The sequence below is a fragment of the Tupaia chinensis genome, unplaced genomic scaffold, assembly GCF_000334495.1.
Source record: "Tupaia chinensis unplaced genomic scaffold, TupChi_1.0 Scaffold000192_2, whole genome shotgun sequence".
Lineage (NCBI taxonomy): Eukaryota > Metazoa > Chordata > Mammalia > Scandentia > Tupaiidae > Tupaia > Tupaia belangeri.
In genome coordinates, this window is record NW_006159668.1 from 191,544 (window position 1) to 214,702 (window position 23,159).

The following is a 23,159-nucleotide window of genomic DNA, read 5'->3' on the forward strand; positions in this document are numbered from 1 at the left end:
GGAAAGAGGAAAATGAGAAACCAAGATGTACAGCCTGTGGGGTCAGTTGATGAATGAGAAAGGGGAAATAGGCAAGGCCTAGAGAAATTCCCAAGGTGAGGTTAGACATTCCTTTTCATGGTACATGAACCTGTGAATGGGAATGCTAGGAACAGTTAAAAATGTGTACAGCTGATGATAGCCGGGTGTAGAATTGACTATTTTTTCAGGTACACTTATAAACTGTTTTAAAATACTTTCAAATGATAATTCATTAGTTTTTAAATCCAGTTAATTTCTATGTAACTGACTTTACAATGGCAATGAAAAATTTTCTCTAATGAAAATGGTTGAAATAATAGATATACTTGTTATTCTGGCTCAATTATTACATGTTATACTATTTTTTAAAAGATTAATTATTTCTTTTGAGAGATAAAGAGGCACCTCTACAGGGTACACATACCATGATCCATGCCCAGTCTCAGCCAGCCCTGGATGCTGAGTACAAGTGTACACCAACCTAGAGTGTTCAGGGAGGTCACTGGACACCATATAGGACCTTTGCCACATGTATTAGCTGGGTTACCACTGTACCAACTTCTGGCCCCAGAGCCTGGAGTGTTTAGGGAGGTCATAGCACACCAGGCTAGGACCGTTTTCACTTCTCTCCAGTTGGATTACCACTATACCACCTCTTGACTTCAGAGCTTGAGGTGTTCAAAGAGGTCACACAATACCAACCAGGGACCTTTGACACATGTATCCAGTTTGGTTACCACTGCACTACCTCCTACCCAATTTTGTATTCTTGTACCAAAAAATCACATTGTACTTTATCAGAAACTACAATTATTATATATAAATTTTAAAAATGGCAACAGATTGTTGTCTCCAGTGATCAGGAATAATATGTCCCCTAACATATATTTAAATTTTAAAACTCTATTTTAAGATAGAATAGACTTTTTTTTCTATATTTTTGATAAACATGCTAGAACATATAAGGTATTGGTTGTTCTCTTTTGACATAAAAGGTAAGCTGAACTGCTTGTAAGATGAAGACAAATCCCTGATTAATATGAACACTCTGTATAGAAATGGAAAGAAATAGGATATTTTAACATACAGAGAATTGTTTTGACATGGAATTAAACATGCACAATGCTTTTCTGAAAGACCAATGTTTAAAAATTTGCAAATTTTAAAATTATATAAGAGTATGGTAGCGTGAAGCTATTTTGAACATTTGTTTTAATACCAAAATTATTTTTATTTTAATCAGGAAGATTTTGTCCTCTAAGTGTATCACATAGCTTTTATTTTCAGACTTATACCAGTAGAACATATTATCAAAATCTTCAGGAACATGGGTGCTAGCTGTCTTCAATTATTGAGCACATGTATTTTCTTTTTTTCAAGTGTTAGCATCTTTTAGACAAAAGTGCAGGAATAGTATTGGGAGTCTTTTCAGAAATGAGTTAGCAATTAAACTGAACTGAATCCATTGGAGAATTGCATTTTTAAAAAATGGAACTAGAGTGTCTGAACTAGTTTCTCCCATTTCTTTTAAATTTTATAGGAAAAACATTGCCACATCTGAGGACTGCTTTTCCTATCTCTCTGGTAAAATCTGTGGATAGTAATAATTGTCACATATTCTTTATCAAAAGTCCTCTCTTATTTTATCCCTCCAGTTCTTCTGTCTTTTCTAAATCTTGAAGCAAATTTATTTTTGTTTAAGTATTTTTAAAATAAAATAAGATATTAATTGGAAAAATGGAATAATAAGAAAAAAATCAAATCAGTTTTCATTTCATTAACAGAAAATAACTTTATTTGGTACTTATCTTTCAAAAATATATATCAATGTCTATCTATTGCTCATCAATCTATCCATTCATCTATATGACATATACATAATATAAAAATGAAATCATGTTATATGTTAACCTGTTATTTTTCACCATTATTATTGTTACCATAAAATAAATCATTTAAAACCATACAATTCAGAGGTTGTACAACCATCATCGCTATGTAATTCCAGAAATTTTTTTTTAGAGAGATTTTTGCTATAGGGCATGTGCACTTGCTGGAGAAACAGAGAGACAGAAAGTGAGAAATCCTCCCCCCACAAAGGGAATGACCATGTTGTAATCCCTTCGTCTCCATTCTCCTCTCAGGAGTTTGGACACACTTGCACATGTGCCTGGTGTGAGTTCTAAGCCGCTGGGTCTGGGACTCAAACCATAGTAGACTATGTGGGAGTCCAGTGATGTAGCCATTATGCCATCTGCTGGTCCCCAGAATATTTTTATCATCCCCCAAAGAAATCCTGTAACTATAAACCCTTCGCCATCTCTCCTCGCTCCAGCCTCTAGCTACCATTATTCTACATTCTATCATTATAGATTTGCCTATTATTGTCTCTTTGTATATATATGGAATCATACAATATGTGACCTTGTGAGAATAGTTTATTCATTTAGCATAATGTTTTCAGGGTTCAGTCATGTCATAGCATATCAGTAATTCATTCCTTTTCGTGGATGAATACAATTCTATTGTACGAATACATCATTTTGATTATCCACTCATCATTTCATGGCAATTTGATTGTCGTTTTTGTTGATAATGCTACTACCAACCTGTGTACATGTTTTTATGTGAACATGATTTCAGTTCTTCCAAGTATATAGAAAGTGGAATTTTGGGATCTTACAGTAATTTTATGTTTAATTTTCTGAAGGAAAGTCAGATTCTTTTCTACAGATGAAACACAATTTGAAATTATCACTAGTGATATATAAAGATTCCAGTTTCACCACATCCTCACTGTTATTTTTCATTTTTAAAAATAATGCTATCCTAGTGGATATGTTTTATTGTTTTGAAAGTAAAAATATGTTTGTATTATAATTTTAATGATTGCATTATATGACACTGTGTGACTGTGTCATTTATTCAGACCCTAATTTATGTCCTTATATTATTTCTATTTCCTAATTTTAGGACACTGAAACACAATTTTTATATTTACATTAATTTAGATCATTAACCTTTTTGCCTATTATTTTAAAGAATTATTTGGAATGATGGTCATTTAAGTCTTTGCCCAGTCATTTGCTATTTTCATAGCAGAAGTTTCTATTACTGTATTAAAGAATAAGCATGCTTTAAAGGATATTGATATATCTTAAACATTAGCCTCAGGAATAGTTGTATCTATTTTTGACTTTTAACAGAAGAGGATGAAAAGTGTCAATTTTATCTCACCAATACCTGTAATATTTCATCTTCACTCAACTGTGAACATTCTCATCTCATTGATTTTTTTTATTACTAGTAGATGGACCATTATATTTATGCTCACTATAACTGTTTATATTTTCTTTTTAGAATTTTCTGTTAATTTCCTCAGTTGTACTGGGAATTATTAGTATTTGCAAGGATTTCTTGCACATGAAGAATAGTAAACAATTTTTACATTTGTGTAGACTGATACTTATTATTTTTTAAATTAAAAAATGTTTAATTTTTGTGTTGTTAAAATGGCCACTTGTTTCCTTAATATATTTTTAGTGAGTGTTATGTTTAAAAAGCCACTTATTATTTCAAGGTTATTATATATGTATTATTTGTATTACAAAGAAATGTTTAATTTTCTGAATTTTCTTTTGAGGACAGCTTTGGTTACATTTTTCAGGTTTTGAGATATGGTTTTTTTATCTAAATAGTACTCTATAATTTTAGTATTAAATTTCACTTCGACTAAAGAATTAATTTAAATAAGTGCTTCATTTCTTTTTCTAAATTTGTGAATAACTGATTTCTTACTTGGTGGAGTTTTAACTTTCCAATGTTTTAAAGCTTCTGTTAAAAGATGTTTTTTTTTTTTAAGAGGTTTTTGCTATTGGGTGTGCATGCTTGCTAGAAAGACAAAGAGACAGAAAGTGAGAAATCACCCCCAAGGGGAGATGGTCACACCGCAATTCCTTCTCTTCCATTCTCCTTCAGGATCTTGGGCATACATGCACACGCACCCAGTGTGAGTTTAATCCACCAGGTCCAGGATTCAACCATGGTCGACTACATGGGAGTCCAGCAACATAGCTATTATGCCAACTGCTGGTCCCAGCTTCTGTTAAAAATTTCAATCTTTATTTCATGAAGGATAGAGATTATAAATTAATTTATTTTTAATTTTTCCCTCTGAGAAGCTTGTTTTAATAAAATTGAACATTTAATCCCCTCCCCACAATAATGAAAGTGAACATTTTGTCGTTATTATTCTTGGTTTATTAAACTGAGTTCCAGGAATGTAAATGTCAACATTTTATTTTTGGCAGAAAATAGTAGTTTTATAAATATTTCATATATACTTAAATATTTTACTTAATAGTTATTATTTTCATCTGTTTGACAAGTCAACTTCTGAAAGGGGTACACTTAAGTCAGACTCTACTTTTATTTTTTAATATGTAGCAATTTATTTACATATATTTCACTCTTTTAATTATGCTCCAAATTGTGCATGCAGTCAGTATAGAATGAAAACAACTCAAATCACCATAGTAACAAAGATAATTTACATTTATCACAGTAGCCTAATATACATTGACAGTTTACATAATTACAGAACATCAACTCCATTATAAATAAATGATTTGATATCCTTTTTAAATTCAATCCATAAATTATTGTCAAAGATGGGTAGACCTCTCCTTGTTTGAAATTTTATTCAATTTTTTAGACAGTTTGCTATCTGTTCATGTAAAGTTCTGTGTACTTCGTTGGCTCACAGTAGTTCCACAAATATAAAAAGAATTAATTCTGAAATACATTGAAAGGCTATACCTTAATGATATTTCTAACAATGGATTATTACAAAACCATGCATAACCCAAGATAAAAGAACAATTTGAAATTCAGCAGAAAACAAAATAGTAAAGTCAAGTGGTATGTGGTAAATTTCAGCCTTATTTTAATTTTTGGAAAAATTTCAAGTGAAAAAAAAATGAGTTAAACTTTTGGGCTTAATAACGTAATATGATTCTAATCCCAGACAGTAATAGTTTATAAACTGGAAATTCTGACAGAAGGTTGACTAATTCAAAATCTAAAAATATACAGAAAAGCTGCTTTAGAGAATTGGGTGAAGGCAACTCTGTATGTGACCTATTTTATGTGGGTTAATGGATGCAAAGGGAGGATTCCTATTCTCCAAAGGCCTAATAACAGGGCTAAGTATAGCATTCAATTAATTCACAGAATTATTCAAAGTTAAAACCCTGTCTTTGAATAATATACCCTTCCTTCTTTATAGTTTTAATGTGAATTTCTCCATTTTTTAAGTCTTCATTATTTTATTCATTATGTCTACCTTTCTTAATTTCCCTCATCCAGCCCCTTTCTTCCTCCCTCTCTTTTCCATACCTCCTCTCCCTCCATTATCTACTTTCTTTTATTTTTCTTTCCCTCTTGATTCTTCTTGGCTTATGGCACATGCTTATCTTTGATCCATACAAATTCCACTCTTATTTATTTAGTTAATTAGGTATCTGGTGATTAAAAAAATGTGATATCGCCTGCAAAATACTTTCCCATCCTAAAAGACTAGAATTTTGACAAAAAGCTTTATCCAAATATTTCCACCCTAACCAATCATTATTCCTCCTGTACAATCAACAGCATTCCTTTAGTTTAAATAATTTGTCTTACATTCATATACATTTTCCCTAAGAATGAAACTGTTAAAAACAAATGCTTATATCTTTGTAAAACACATGTTTATACTTACTTTCCCATTAATTACTATATGCTAAGGTTAATCTATATAACTTATATTTGTGGCTATATAGTTCATCTATTTTCATGTCAGTGTAGTATTTCATTCTGTGAAATATGCCATGTACTACAGCAGATTTATTAGTGCTCCTGTGAGTATTTGGGTTGATTATAAGTGAGTTAAACAAAATTTGTAAGGAAGACAATCAATGCTCATGCATTAGAAGGTAATATAAAGATATAAAATCTTTCCAGGTTGACATTTACATTCTATAACATTTTCAACCACAATCTAAATAGGATTGTTTATGGACCTTAAGATGGTTCTAAATTTAATATGGAAAAGTATAAAGTAAATAGGAGGCAGAACACTTCTGAGAAATAAAAATAAGTGACCTCTTACAGTTTGGATGATGGTCTGTTCTCCATAGTTTCATGTTTTCAAATTTGAGGTTAGGAAACAATGAGGGTTAGTAGTTAGTGTTTCAATCATTATGATTTTATTATGGATGCAACAGCCTCATGAATAGATCTGTCTCAGACACAGTGAGTTCTAGCTCCCTTGAGAAGGCGTTAGTTCTTCCAAGAGCTGAGTGTTATAAAACTGTCAGAGCACTCTCTCTTTCTTTGCATGTATGTGCCATCTTCTGCTTTCACTGGTCATGTTACACCTTTTAACTTTCTAGCCACCAGAATTGTGAATGAAAGAAATCCTATTTCTTTATAAACCACCCATTTCTTTGTAACAGACATTCTTGTTAGGAATACAAAATATGGATTAAGACACCTATAATATCAGTTTCTATTTTATTATAAAACTTGAATAATTTATATAGTCAGATATTGGGCCAAGATCAAGATAATATTGGACTAGGACAGACTAGAAAAAATCTATTTCTTCATATATTTTACATACAAAACAAGCATCTGCTCAGTCAGTGTGGTGGGGGACAGTTATTTAATAAAAAACTGAAAATAGTCATCAATGTAGGGAAAAAAAAAAAAATAACCTTTCCCTGTTCTCACTACCTGAGTCAACTACAGGTGGATTAAATCATGCAAATATAAAAAAAATGTTTTACAACTCTTATGGAAAAAATAAGCTAATAACTTTTAGACTTTGAGTTCAAAAATTATTTTTTATGTAAGACTGAACATGTTTTTAGCAAAAGTGATAAATTTAACTATTATAAATCCAGACAAGAGCATCTTTCTGATTTTGCAGCAAAAGGATAAACTAGATGATCAAACATTTCCTACTACTACAGCCGGTTTGAAAAATATGTATACACACACACACATACACACACACACACACACACACACACTTCTCTCTCATGTGTACTCATTACTGTTAAAGACACATTTACTAATATTAATAAAGAACAGTTCTACAGGTCATGGAACTCATGTATACAAATTTTTACATACAAGGGAACTTCAAAAAATTTATAGCAAATGGAACTAAAGTGTAAGTTTATTTGGTGAAAAAATATTGAATTATATACATTTTTATTAACTTTTTTGCTTTAACTTTAACTCCACATATAAAGTATTTTATATCCCCCAAGAGAAAAAATAAAGAGCTTTAGTTATATCAGCTAAAGAGAGGATTTTGGTTAGGGAATGAAAATATATTGGATTTGGGGCATTATAACATAGTTTGGTTTGTATCCAAATTCTTTTTAAGATATATTATGTCATCCTGCCTAATTGTTATATACTCTTTTCCATTTCTTTCCTTTTACCAAATACTTGATATTTTATTAATAATAGTCTCTTTGGTCACTTTTCTTGCAAGAGTTTTTATTTAAACCTCCTAATTCATCTGCTCCCTGAGATGTGTATCACTAAATAATGGATTTTTTTCTTATTTTAAAAGTTCAATCAGCTTATTTAAGTACTATAAATGCAATTATAGATTTTATTTCTATTTCTCAAATGGTGCTATTCATTAATGATAATGACACTTTGCAGTCTTAAAGCACCTTTAATCCAAGGATTATAAAGACATTTCCACAGGACAAAGTACTATTGTCAGCTCAGTTTCTTGATGGAAAAATCAAGAGGGTTAGCTGAGAGAATTAGAAATGTGATTCAGCTATATTTCTTGTCCTGATTTTTTTCACACACTGAAAAAATCAGTTAAATAAAGACATTTTCAACCTAAAATCAGACATATATTTTTAATACCTTTACATTTAATTTTTATTAAGACATCCAATTGTGTGAATGCTTTAGTCAATGCAAATGAACAAAAGTACTTATCTAGTGCAAGTTAAGAAAATAATTACACATTCTTAGTTCTACCTTATTTTTTTTAATTTCCAGAGGACATATGTATATGCAAGCTAGAGAGAGAGAGACGAGAAAGGAGAGAGAAATTCAGACAGAGTGAGAAGCAAGATAGAGAGAGAGAGAGAGAGAGAGAGAGAGAGAGAGAGAGGGAGAGAGAGAGAATCCCTCAATAGGGCATAGTCACAGAACAATTCCTTTTCCCTGCATTTCTTCATTCCAGCATGATTTTTAAGGCATGCATGCTCAAGCCACCAGTACCAGGATTCAAACCACAGTGGGCCATGTGGAATCTGGCTCCTGATGCCTTGCGCTTAACTAATGTGCTTCCAAGTCAGCCTCATTGCACCTTATTGTATGTCTCCACATTGCAATAATCAGTATTATCTATTAAAGGAAATCTTAAAACCAGTTATTGATCCATGCTGATGTCTTTAGTATTCAGTTATAAAATTGTAAACTTGTACTAGACAGTGGCATGGTTGTTAGGGTGGTTGGATTTCATATAACCAAGTGTGTAATTCAGTTCTCAGAACTGGCAGCTTGAGAAACATACTAGGCATGTATGCTTGTGTGCCCAAAATTCTCAGCAGAGGAAGAAATAGAGAAGAGATTGTGGCATGACTGTTCTACCTTGGAGGAAGGAGCTTATTCTCATATTCCTTCTCTCTGTCTCTCTGGCAAAGGCATGCATAAACTGACAAAATTAATATGCTTGTGTGCCCAAAATTCTCAGCAGAGGAAGAAATAGAGAAGAGATTGTGGCATGACTGTTCTACCATGGGGGTAGGAGCTTATTCTCATTTTCCTTCTCTCTGTCTCTCTCTGGCAAAGGCATGCATAAACTGGCAAAATTAAATATGTGGCATGAAATGAAGCATTCATTTCCAGATCCAATATAATTTCACTCACTCACTTAATAACTATTCACTGAGAATTCATTTTACTCAAATATTATTGTCTGCTTTAAGTAGACTCATAATCTATAAGGATTCTAGTAGAATAGATGCTTGTTTTACTCACATAGTAGTGTCAGATGAATGGTAAATGAACAGTTAGTAGCATGATCTTCTCTATGCACTCACCCCTTACTCCAGGCTGAGGCAAACTCTGCATTTTTAAAACATACATTCCCAAGTTTTGCAGCATGTCATTTCCATTCCAGTCAGCCAAAAGGAGAAAAAAAAAAAGCATATCAGAATGCTTAGGAGGGTTTTTTGTTTGTTTGTTTTTGTTTTTTATTTCTGCTCATATTCATTTGGCTAGAATGAATCATTTGGCCACACCTAAATACAAAGACTAGAAATGTAGCCAAGCTGTGTGACCAGGATTTGGATAGTCATCCAACAGTCTGTGCAATATCTGTGATGGTGAACATGATGGAAAAATTCTCCCAAATCATAGGCATCTAATCCAACAATATATAACAATCTGTAAAATAAATCGATATATTTACGTATGTATAAGCATTATGAAGAAAATTAGTAATGTATGTAGTAGTGAGTGATGGGGATAAGAAACAAGCTAAATTGGATATGGCAATGTGATAGGATCTCTGTGATATCTGAGGTGGCTTATGAATGATGAGAAAGAGCCAATCAGAAAGTCCAATGAAGAACATTGGAAATTGAGAGAATGGGAAACATAAACTCCCCTGAGATAGAGCAAGCCTCCTGTGCTTATCAAATACAAAGAGGACCAGGTTGGAGAGAGCATACAAAAAATGAGAGAGCTGACTAGTGGCTCAGGTAACACCCTGCTGAAGTGAAGCTGGATCTATATGGAAGATCACAGGTCTGGTTCCCCAGTCTGTCTGCACATGCAAGATGGTTGTCCCTGAACCTGGCTGACTGGGAGGGCTGGAGGGGAGTCATGTTGTGGGACCCTGCTGAAGATATTTTTTTCTCTCTCACTCTTATGAAAGAAAGAAAGAACTGAAAACAAAACAAAATGAAGACAGTGACTAAAATGAGAGAAATAAGAGGACTTTAAAGGCTATGATAATCTGTTTGTGTTTTATTCTAAGTGAAATGGGAGACGACTGAATGATTTTGAGAAAAAGAGTGATGTAATGTGGTATGTTTCATATCATTCTGACCTCAGCATAGAGTGGCTTGCTGTTCAGTATGAATGCAATGTACTAATTATGGATTTGGGAAGAGATCATAGGTAGCCTAGACTAGGTTAGTACAAGGGAGTATGAAGAGAATGGGAAAATTCTGGATATGTTTTAGAGACAGAACTTGTTAAAATATGGGTTTATGCTTATTTTTAATCCCTGGAGCAGTGTTAATTTTATTTTTGGATTTTATTCTCAGATCTGCCATCCAGTCAGCCCTGGGTGACTTTGTTGTATTTACATACCTTTAGGAGAGAAATTAGTGAAAGGGTTGCAGTCTAGTTGAAGTAGAGGCCAAAAGTAAGAGATCAGAAAGGCTCAGCTCTGGGCTTTCTTCCCCACTGACCAGAGGGTTTGAATGAAGGAAAAGTGACTGCCAAATGAAATGTCTTTTAGACTTGCATTGTTTTTGTACAGTCACTACTAGCCCCTGTTACAGGGCTAGTATGGATTGTGGTAAGCTGTAAATATAAATTATGTACTTGATTTTGTAGACTTGATAGGAAAAGAATATAAACTAACTCAATTTCATTTTGACATATTTTGTTAGATTTGCTTACAGAAAATGCAAAAGGACTTCAAAAAGTTCATAGAAAATGCATAATGTGAAAAAAACTGCATGAATTAAAAAAATTGTATCAAAACAAACTCATACTTTAGTTACATTTTCCATTAGCTGTTTGAAGTCTCCTTGTATATTATTAAAATTAATTTCACTTCTGTTAATTTTTAAGTTTTTTTTAGAACAACTTTAGATGTATAGATAAACTGAGCAGATGGTTCCCATATTATACCCTCCTGCACACAATTTCCTCCATTGTTAACATCTAGCATGTTTGTGGAAGATTTGCAAAATGTTGAACCAATCCTGATACACTGTTATTAACTGAAGTTCATAGTTTAAGATTCACTCCTTGTACATTATTATTAGGTGTGGGATATTAATTTAGGTTCTGCCTTAATTGAATGGTTGAACAGTTGTCAGTTGCTTACTAATAAAGGACTAGGAGAACCTCTTTGGTTATGTATGAGAATCAAGCTTTGTGTTTGGATATGTTAAGTTTGAGATTATTATCAAATAATGAAATGAAGATACATATAATTGGCTAAGTCTGCACTTAGGGCTGGACACATAAGTCTCATCAGTGGAGACATAAGGTAAACTTTAACTTGAAATAGATTGAAGAATGAAAAGAAATGAGAAAATGGAGAGCGTAAGCACAGTCTCACTGTGAAGGAGGGTGGAAAATGAAGCACCAGCTGGATGAGGTTGTAAGGTTGCAGTAAATGGGATTTGTTTGTTTACCTTCTTTCTAAGATGAGAGCTATTAGAACTGATTTGTAAATTGAAGGAACTATCTCTGTAGAGAGACTAAATTTGTTGATATAAAAGAACGAAAATTACTGAATCTGAAAGTGCCTGAAGGAGGAGAGTAGATGGAGCTTTAAGCTCTAGGGAAGAGCATGTTTTGATTGGATCAGGGTTGTGTGTTGCAATAGGAGGGAAGAAAAAAATATGAGTATGGGTGTATATAGGCAGTAGGTTTTTTGGTTGAATGATGATGGAGTTTCTATTTTATTTGCTGCTTTTTCTCAGTGAGAAAATAATGGCACAAGCTGAAATGGCAGCAGAAAAAAAACATGGTAGATGTGTAGGAAGTGAGAATGAGACATGAGATAGTCACATATTTTCTAGGGGGTAGGAGAAACAAACCAAGTGGAAAAATGTGATAGCATTGGAGATTACTATTGACTGCACACTTGAAAGTTGAGATGATTATTTTAAAGTAAGACAAGACAATGGAACCCCTGCTATGGGAAAAAAGTATGGCAACCTAATGTGCAAAATTCAGGAGACGCTTAATTTCAGAGCGCTTACTTCACTTGCCTTCATGTAGTCTTGGCCTTGCCAGACAGTAACGTTTAATGATTTTCTCCAATAATATTTGTCTGCTTCATTCAGGAAGAGAAGAGATACATTTGAACTTAATCATGATCATGATTTGATAGAGGAATAAAATTGCACAGACATAAGTCTAAGAGAACAAAGGATTTGCAAAGAGGAGCATAGATCCAATAGAGGAATAGGAGAGAAGAAAAACTATTATGAGTGAATTTCAGTGACAAAATGGGGTAATCAATAAATTGGTAAGTTTGAGAGGGCATACAATGTTATAGTGCGAGAGGAAGGCAGTGTTCAAAGAATAAAATTTTGGAAGTAATATAGAATAGTTACTAGATAGGATAACTTCTAGAGGGTGATCGTGATATTAGATGGTTAGATGCATACAGGAACTTAAAAAATGATCATTGGAAGTGAGGAAGTCAGCCAGTCCAGAGGACAAGATGTTAAATCCCCCACATGATGACAAGATTACAGGAAATAATAAGGGTATAGATGGCGCAAGTTAAATGCTAGTCTTCAACAGACAAGGCTGAGTAACTGATGCATGTAAGAGTAATCTGACTGATTCCTAAATAATTAAGGTCTAATATGACTTTAATTCAAATATATAATTTTGTTTAGTGACTGTTTAAATACTGGATAACATAAATTGGACAAAGAAGTGAATGGCATGAATAGTTGAAATTACCACTTTCTTTTTTTTTTTTAAACTTATTTATTTCCACTTGTTATTATTATTTTTTAATTTGATCAGACAGAAAGAGAGAGAGAGAAGGGGAAGGCAAGAAAGCAAGCCACACAGGTCCAGGACTCGAACCCCAGTTGGCCATGTGGGAATCCAGCATCTTTAGCCACCATGCCACCTGCCAGCCCTTTATTTTTTATTTTTTATTTTTATTTATTTATTTTTTTGAAATTACCACTTTCTACAGTGTTTTGGTCACTGATTTAAATCTCATATTCTATTTTTACAGTGCTGAAGATTACTAAGTTAATTTGTCTTATTATTACCTTTCTTTTTGTTTTGAAGCTTATGTATTTATTATTTCCATGAAGTAGAGAGACAGGAAAGGGGAGAGAGACAAAGAGAGAAAGCTCCTTTGCCCAATGCTTTTCAGTACTATCATCCAGCCATCCCTAGATTATGGGAAAGTGTGTGCCTGCCATATTCAGGAAGGTGTCTGGCCATGAACTGGGAACTTGCCCATGTGAAATTGCATATAGAACATCACATTTTCTTGCTGTACCACACTCTAGTCCCTGCCTATCTTGTTTTTTTCCTGTTTGTTCAATAGTGTAGATGGTGAAAGGTAGAATAACAAAGTTTTGGTAATAAGGAGAAAAAGTGATACATTTGACAGCCAACAAATTGAGTTGCTTATGCTTATGAATAAATTTATATTTTGTACATAAAGATGAATGAACTATTCCTACTTTTGCACCATGAAAACAAGAAAATGCAGACCAGACCAAAGAAATACAAGTGTAGGCTAAGGAACAGATAAAGTTGAAGACAGCTTTCATTCATTGCATATTTATCGTGTGCCAGTCATGCACTAAATGCTTTACACATGTCATCTCATGTAACCCTTGTAATAGCTCAGGGAGGTTGGGGTTATTGTGCTTGCTTGACAGATGAGACTTAAGGAGGGTAGCTTGCCCAGATCACACAGGTAATTGGCAGAGCCTGAAATCAAGCGTTAGTCCCTAAATCCCAAGCACATTCTCTTCTACCACACAATATTCAAAAAAGCCAACATTTTTCAAATAAAATCTTTGTTGGATGCATCATTTTGTCTACAAAACTGCATTGGAAGTACTTGAGATATCCAGTAATAAAATATATTTTTCCACACTTACTTTATTGTACAGAAAATTTGCAAGTACCTGACTAGTGAAAGTTACCTTGTAACTCCACGTCTTTTGTTTCCATTTCTCCCTCAGTACATATGGATGTGCATCTTATAATTTTAATGTACTTCAAAATTTCTGAAATATCTGAAGTGCAGGATGGAAGCAAACAAAACAAAAACTTTGGTGGAGCCATAATTTGTGATATATAGTATCTCTGAATATTGCCTAACCAAATATATTTCTTTCCTGTGGAAGAAATTAAAGTTATTTAATACATCTGTCATTAAGTTTATTTAATAATAAAACCATTAAATGGGTTTGAACCCAATGATCTTTCAGAACCCACATTCTTAACCACTTTACTATATTGCCCTTTAATGCAATGCCAAATTTAGTATAACTTGATATTAATAATATTTGAAATATTTAAGTTGGAAATTGTTTTTGTGATATTGTAGTTCTCCTTTATTTCCTTTCCAATATGCTTTCTTGAGTTGAAGGAATGAGATACAGAAGTACCTGGCATTCTAAGAATTATGTATCACTCTGAGTACATTCTTGGGAGTGTCCTATGAAAATGATATTTTTTTTTGTCTTGGGTATCATTATGGGAAATAAAAAAATTTGAATATGGTTTTATTAAACCATAATACATGAATGAATATATTAAGAGACAAGTGTCATTTGAAATGAATTTCCAGACAAAGTGCCACTTAATTTTTCAAGATGGTCAATTTTAGTATAAAAGATTTTCTTAAATGATGGAAAACCTATAGAAATTAGTAAACAAGTACCTCATGGCCACTCAGGATGCTCTTTGTTACATAGCCAAAAGCACAGGGGCAATTGCTTGAGATGAGTTAATACACAATAAAGTTATTTCTTCATGTGAGATAGTCGAAGTCATTCAACTGCAAGCCTAGCCCAAGACCAGAGATCAGATTAGGGAAACAAAATGTAAGAGTTATCAGTGGGTCCAGTAGGTGTCATAGTGGTTAAGGCACTGGACTCTCATGTGGTTGACCATGGTTTGAGTCCCATACCTACCTGTTTGAAACTCATGCCAGGTGTGTGTGTGTGTGTGTGTGTGTGTGTGTGTGTGTGTCTAAAATCCCAAGAGGAGAATGAAAGAGAAGGGATTGCACCATGGCCATCCCTCCTGGGGGATTATTTCTCTCTTTCTCTTTCTCTGGCAAGTGCAAGCAACCTATAGCAAAAACCTCTAATCCAAAAAAAAAAAAAAATTAATCAGTAACAAAGAGCACCTCAGCTAGCAGTAATTAATCAGAGACCATTAAAAGATATGTCAAACTTTCACTGTGGTTTCTAATGTCATATTGACAGCAATGTAAAAGACTGATTTTGTCTCTTCATTTGTGAATATAAAAGATGATGAATGAGATAAATGAAATTCATGATGTTATAAGAAGAGTTAGCATGGATTTGCTTGAAATTATTAGGAAGTGTCTCTTTTATGCTTTCCTGTAATTTATTGATGACTCACTTAGTGCTGATTCTTTGGAACAGAGCCCACAAAGATAAGAGATGCATTCTTCCTTTACTAAGGATACTATAGTTTTGTGAGAAAGATAGGGCCCACCCAGTGTAGTGCACATAATAGCTTGTCACTACATATGTGTTGACTAAATGTTTTGATCAGGTATGGAATAAATAGTAAGTGTGGCTAGGACATGAAATAGGTATTTGGGTCCCTGCTCCAGGCTTTGAGGATTAAATGTCTATAAGCATGTGGCCCTTAAGCCACATATTGAATGAATTCTATACAGAAAGAAGGACTAGGAGGAAAGAGGAAGGGGACTTAGAGAAAAATAGCATGTACAAAGACAGAATGGTGAGACAGAGTGTGGCAAATTTAGGGAAATTAGTTTTAGGTATATTGACATCATGTTGAAAGAGAACAGAGATTGGTAAGAGCAACATCATAGAAATCATCTACTCACTGAGAAGTTCATATGTTCTCCTATAGATAGATCTCAAACAGCATAGTCATAGCAGTAGAGGAGATGAGTTAATGCTTATATAATCTTACTATGTACTAAGTGTTTGATATGTATTGATTTACCTAATTCTTATATATTTATCTAAGGTGGGAATTACTACTACCCAACTTTAATGATGAGGAAGATGAGAAACAGGGAAATTAAGAAATTTACCTAATATAATACATTTAATAGATGTCAGAGCTGGGGCTTGAACCCAATGATCTGACTTCAGAACCCACATTCTTAATCACTTTAATATATTGCCCTTTTATTTATTTATTTATTTATTTATTTATTTAGAGAGATTTTTCACTATAGGGCACGTGTGCTCGCCAGACAGACAGAGAGAGACAGAGAGACAGAAAGTGAGCCCCCCGGGGGGGATCGTCATGCCGCAATCCCTTCTCCTCTATTCTCCTCTTGGGATCTTGGGCACACACGCACACACGCCTGGTGTGAGTTCTAAGCCACCGGGTCGGGGATGTGAACCATGGTTGACTACATGGGAGACCAGCGACATAGCCATTACGCTAACTGCTGGTTCCCTTGTCCTTTAATACAATGTCAAATTTAGCATAACTTGGTGTCAATAATGATATTGGAAGTATCTAAGTTGAAAATTATTTTTGTGATATTACAACTCCAATATGCTTTCTCAAGTTGAAGGAAAGAGATTATGTATGACTCTGAGTATATTCATGGGAGTGTGTTATGAAAGTGTTACTTCTGTCTTGGGTATCATTATGGTAAATAAAAAAAAGAAAGGTTAGTAACTGCTATTGTAGAAAATAAGGAGTCATTCTGTCCAGGAGGTGATAACTTTGGGAATTTTAGATAAAATTAAATTTTACTTTATTTATTTGGGAGGAATATGATATTGAAATTTTTAAAAAGGTTTTTGCTGTGACCAGCAGATGATGTAGTGGTTACATCAGTGGATTCCCACATGGGCAACTGTGGTTTGAGTCCTGGGCCTGATGGCTTGAAAATTATGCTGTGTGTGTGTGTCTGTGTCTGTGTGTGTGTGTGTGTGTGTGTGTGTGTGTCCAAGATCCTGGGAAAAGAATGGAGGAGAAGGGATTGCAGCATGGCTGTTCCCCCAGGAGGTGATTTCTCACTTTTCCTTTCACTGTCTCTGTCTCTCTCCAGTGAGCACACACACCGTATAGCAAACCTCTAAAAAAAAAAAAAAAGATTTTGCCATAGGGAATGTGTGCACACCTGAGCATGAGAGAGATAGTTAGAGGGAAAGTGAGAAATTCCTCCCCCCCACCCCCGCCGTGGATGGCCATGCCACAGTTCCTTCTCCACCATTTTCCTCTCAGGATTTTGGGCTTGCATGCACATGTACCTGATATGATTTTTTTTCAAGTCACTGAGTCCAGGACTTGAGCCACAGTCAGCCATGTGGGAGTCCAGTACCTTAGTCACCATGTCACCTGCTGGCCCTGAAGCTTTTTATTTTTTTCTAAAGAGATTTTTGCTATAGGGTGTGTGCACTCACCAGTGAGATAGAAACAGAAAGCAAGAAATCACCTCCCAGGAGGGATGGCAACACCGCAATCCCTTCTCCATTCTCTCAGAATTTTGGGCATACATGCAAATGTGCCCATTGTGAGCTTTAAGCCTCCAGGTCTAGGACTTGAACCATAGTCGACTATGTGGGAGTCCAGTGACATACCATTATGCCATCTGCTGTTCCCCAATATCGAAACTTTTTAAAGTACTATATAAATCTCAGGAACTGATGATGCTAATGTGAATATTGCATACTATATACTTTTCTAGTCAGAAATGTCTTTCTTATTTTAATTCCAAAAATCCTTTTTCTGGCCATCAGTTAAAGAATTTTCAGCATCCTTTTTTATGACTATGCATTGATATGTACTAAAATAAATATGTCATGAATACTATTTTATTATCCAATGTACTGTTGTAAATACTATGCAGGTATTGATTCATTACATTATAATAAAAACTCTAGGAGAAAACTGTCATTTTACAGATGAAGATACAGTACATCTAAGCATTTAACCTGCCCAAGGTCATGAGGAGCTGGGTAAGGTTTTGGTCAGATACAGAAAATGGGTTTCCACTTGAGTATCTAAGGAGTAGCTAGCATACTTCTACCTGATTGGAGAGCTCCTGTTTAATTTTCCAATTCTTCATTTCTTTGTTGATTTATACATTAAATAATTTCCCTCATAAATTACTACTAATAATTTAGATGTGCATAGCTCTTTTAGAACTTTGGAATGTATTCATATTCATATTCATTGTTAAGTCCCCATGTGGTAAGTGATGACAAAGAGACAAGTTGAAAAATCAAAAGACTGGTCAGCACAGACCCGCAGCTGCCGGTCCCTAGACCGTTGTGTGTTTCTCCATGCTCTGCTATCTCCAGCAGTTAATATAGACAACAGATACCTATAATTGGAGATTCCGTCATATATTTAAAATTTTAGAAGAATAATGTAAACAGAGTATTAGACATTTCTCCATTAAAGTAGGAAATGCTCTAACTGCTGTTGTGAGACTGATGGTTTGCAAATTGCTGTCTTCTTTTTTCTGATAAAGTCATCCATTTTGCTTGATAAATTATATTTTAGAATTTTGCAATTATTGGTACTTAGTTCAACAACTCTACAAATAGAGTAAGAAACTCATTGCAAAATGGAAATGTATATGGTTAATATATAACTATTAGTATGTATTTTTAGAGAATATAATGTTAAAAAGATAAAAGAAGAGGAAACTTTCTAGTGCAGTAGAGAAATTAAATCCCTTATACTGTGAGAAAAACGTTAGGGAAGGTGTCCTGCAGAGTGAAGATAGGCACCAAGAAAAGGGATTGGTGTCAGGTGAATTTGTCAAGATAGGAAGAAATAATCCAAGAAGATGAAGGGGGTCTAAAGGCTGTTAGAGAAAAGAAAAGCCTGTTTAGATAGTGTGGTCAGATGGAACAGGAAGACACTGGGGCAGCGATTCCTTTCTACTCTTATGAACCTGTAATTATATAACAGTTAGTGGGAGGGAAAAATAAGTGAGCAGGAGCTGTTAAGAGAAAAGATGAAAGCTTCTGAGAAAAATGGAATTTAGAAAAGACTATGTTTCTTGCATCCTGCTGCTCTGTCACTATTACAGTGAATCAGGGGAACTTTTTGATCTGAACAGAGTAGGAAATGGCCGTTGATCACTGGCTCACCCATTGACAGTTTCCCCATAGTAGCCCATATTGATATACTCTTGGTTAGTGGCAGTAGAGGCAGGGGACTGAAAAGGACAACCGATGCAGAGTGGAGCTGAAGTTGGCATCAGGTAGCACTCTGAGGGTTCGACTGGGACTGTCTACTGACATACTTTGAGTTGCCACTTGTAGTTCATATCATACAATAGCTGTCATGCTTCAGGACATTTACATTTTTCTCTATTAACTACCATTCTCTGTAACTGGTATCGAATATTCAGCCTACCGGGTTTTATTTATTTAGCTGTTATCTACATCGCCTAACCTGGGTACTCATCATTTACTTTCTAATGTGCATAGTAAAGCATGTCTTACACCTGTGTGTACATCTGGGCTTCTGTTCATGTAAAAGATATTATACTATCAAGAATGACCTTGTAATAGATTACACTCTTCATAGCATTTACTACACACGATGTATTTTTATCTACCATTCTTCCTCAGAGAAAAGTAAACCCCCTGGGCTATCTTACTAAAACTTTATTAACATTGTTTTCTAAATTGTTATAGGCAGTGCTGGTACGCCCGTCACTTTTAATGAAAATGGAGATGCTCCCGGACGGTATGATATCTTCCAGTATCAAATAACCAACAAAAGTACAGAATACAAAGTCATCGGGCACTGGACCAATCAGCTTCATCTAAAAGCAAGTATCAATGAAAACATGTGTGAATATATTTGACTTTCGAGGAGGAATGTTTTAAACTGTACAACATTTGTTAGGACAGTTTTTACCATAGATTTATTTTTAGAAAATGTATGATTTGACTTGTCCTTCAACTTTAAAATACTATGGAAATTCTTAAACCTCCAAAGAAAATGTTCTTAATATTTGTAAAGATTTAATGAAGGATTGTACTTTTTCTTTTAACTATAACTTAGTGACATTGTGTCCTTTTCTGAAAGACTCTCTTGTTCAAGTCTTTCTACACTGTGTGTGTGTGTGTGTCTGTGTGTCTGTGTGTATTTTGGAGTTGAGGTGGGGTTGACTCACATCATAAGGTGAGAACTTGTAGTTACATCTGATTGATAGAAGTGATTCATGCTCTGTATTTACATTATTTCTTTCAGTTACAACACCAGAGAAAGTTAATGCACAGGGAGATGTTCAGATAACTTAATAGCCTTTAGGACTGACTGACTGCTGTCACTGTCTGTCTCAGGCACACTAAACTTCTGACTCATGAATCTTGCAGTTCCTGTAGGTGCCATGTGAGGGCAACATGGAAAGCCCAGCCCAAGGCAGGTTTCCAGGACTGGGGGTGGTGCCAAAGGCTGCTGAGCATATGCCTTTGGTGTGGACAGGGCAGAGGGATACCAAGTCACCACCAGGGGTTGCATCTCTTCCTGCTGCAGCCTGCTGGGATGAAGTGGGGTTGACATGCAGAGATAGCGTAGGGGAGGAGGAATTTCATCTAATTAGTCTGGCTGGTGGGCAGCAGCCCAGAGAAGCTTTCTTAAAGCAGAGGTCTCCTGGGACTTTGGAAAGAGCAGCCCTACCGATTAAATGGGGCTGTGAAGCAGGATGCCAATCCTGAACTCGATGCAAAGGAAGGCCCAGGAAATTTCAGGGCTGAGGATGGCAAAGTAGGAAGGGCGTAAGGGCAGGCAGGATTGGAGCACCAGGTAAAGAATTATTTCCAATTTTAAAGAGCCCCAGCACATCAGTGCACATTAGCTTCTTTGGTATAGAGAAATAGAGAGCCTGCTCTGTAGTCTCTCTCGGGTGAGGATTTGAGTGAATTCATGTAGCATCTCTTCTACAGAGACAGGATTATTTACAGGAATTTAGTAGTCAAGGAATCACTACAACAGCAGTGTTTCCTGGGCAGGCAGTACGATGCTTTTAAAATGCCTCAGTTACACTATTCTGTTCTATTTTTCTAACATCTAATTTATTCTTAATGAAAGTATCCCCTCTTTACTCTTTTTTTTTTTTGAGAGTTTTTTGCTATAGGGCACGTGCGCTCACCAGACAGAGAGAGACAGAGAGACAGAAAGTGAGAAATCACCCCCCCAGGGGGGGATGGCCACGCCACAATCCCTTCTCCTCCGTTCTCCTCTCAGGATCTTGGGCATGCATGCACACGGATCGGGCGTGAATTTTAAGCCACCGGGTCTGGGACACAAACCGTGGTCAACTACGTGGGAGTCCAGCAACATAGCCATTATGCTAACTGCTGGTCCCTCCTCTTTACTCTTGAAGCTACCATGCTACTGTGAGAGTGTGTATGTACTTTCCTATGTTCGAACCCATTCAAAAGTTTTCAATCTGATTTTTTTAAAATTCTTTATTTTGCTTCTGTATGCCCAAATATGTCCCCTGAAATGATGTGTTTGTATATGTAGCATTAGTCATCCAAGTTCTCAGCAAAGAAGATGATAAAAATGGCAAAACTAGAATATTTATGGTTTGTTGTCTCTTTGAAATGACTTTGTCATAATTATTAGAACTCTTCAATAATGCAGGCAGCTTGTGTTTCTAACTATTGTAATGTGGCTAGGCTATGTATTTATAGTTTACAACATGTAACTGCTTCATAAGATCTTATTCATCAGTCAAATCAAATTGACGTTGAGACAGCTCTGATAACTTTATAGGTTATTGAAGATGATCTGAAAATTTATAGCATTTTGACCAAAAAAAGAAAGCCCTTTTTGGAAGTATTTCACTTTTGTGAAATAAAAAACCAAACAGTACAAGGAAAATTTGATTAGTTAAAATAGGGAAGCTACTTTATCTGGCTTTTAATACGCAGATGCCTATTACAGTCTTATGATTAAGGATTCACATAACAAAATTCACTGTTTAAGAAATACATACACTAATGTATAATACCAGGATGCCTAAAATAATTATACACACAAGTACACATATACAGACCCAGCTCCCTGTGTATACATAAGTATTTATTACAGAACTTCATATTGAATCTCAAGCTGCTCTTTTATGTACATTTAATGGTGCATGAAAGTTTTATGTTTATGACTGTGTTATTGTTCATAAAATATATCAAAACAATTTGTAAGAATTTTTCTTCATGTGTGATTATGATCATTTCTAAGTAGACCGTAGTGATAGTTTTACTGAAACAGAAAATCTAAGTTCATAAGAAAACAGTGAATTAGCCTACAGGGAGAATTTATAAATCAAGGCTTAAATTCTAGGGATCATCAGGAGAAACTAAATGACTCTTCTCGGGAATTGGATCATTCACCTGCTCGAAGGTGGAGAGAGTGCTTAAAAAGGTACTGATTTATTTAAGTTGTACTTATGTTTTAGGCAAGGCATCAAAGAAATCATTTGCCTCTGTTTTATCATCTCTAAAATGAAAGCATTAGTAGGACTCACCTTATATGGTTGTAATAAGATTAAGAGTAAAATGGGTTAATACAATGAACACATAGTCCCGTACCTGGTGCACATGAGATGCATTAACATTACCTGTTGTTAACCCAGTATTTCATGCTTCTATTTAGTCCGTTATCTGAAAATGAGTGTGATAAGTAGAGAAGTTAAGTTCCTTTTTAAAAAGGGCACTTGAGTTTGCTTCAGAGAACCTTCATGCTTAACGCGCTGACCATTAGACCCCACAGCCAGTTGTTTTTTTTCCAGTCTTTGATATTTGCATTAATACTTTATAAAATCTATCTGAGCTTAAAAAAATAAACTTTATATAAGATCACTACATACTTTCTTTTCCTATAGTAGGATTTAAATAGATATTGTCACCTAAACATTATTCATTATTTTTATTTTAAAGTTTTTTTATTTATACTTTTTCAAGATAGGGAGAGGGAGAGAGATCCCCCAGCAGATTCTTCACACCATGGTCCTCCTCCACCAACAGTCAGCTCAGATCACAGGCATGTGTGCTTGCACATGCAGTGTGCTCAGGGAGGTCCCAGGATGCAAACCCAGAACCTTTCCCATGTGGGTCTAGTTTCATTACCCTCATACAACT

General features: G+C 34.9%; 1 protein-coding gene across 1 annotated transcript in view; it reads left to right on the plus strand.

Annotated features, from left to right (window-relative positions):
- The window catches only part of LOC102480521 (metabotropic glutamate receptor 8-like), a 340,194-nt gene that overhangs the window by 148,855 nt on the left and 168,180 nt on the right, over positions 1-23,159 (plus strand). The window contains exon 4 of the mRNA XM_006146885.3: positions 19,704-19,840. Coding sequence (XP_006146947.1) covers positions 19,704-19,840 — 137 coding nt within the window. The remainder of the gene's footprint in view (positions 1-19,703; positions 19,841-23,159) is intronic.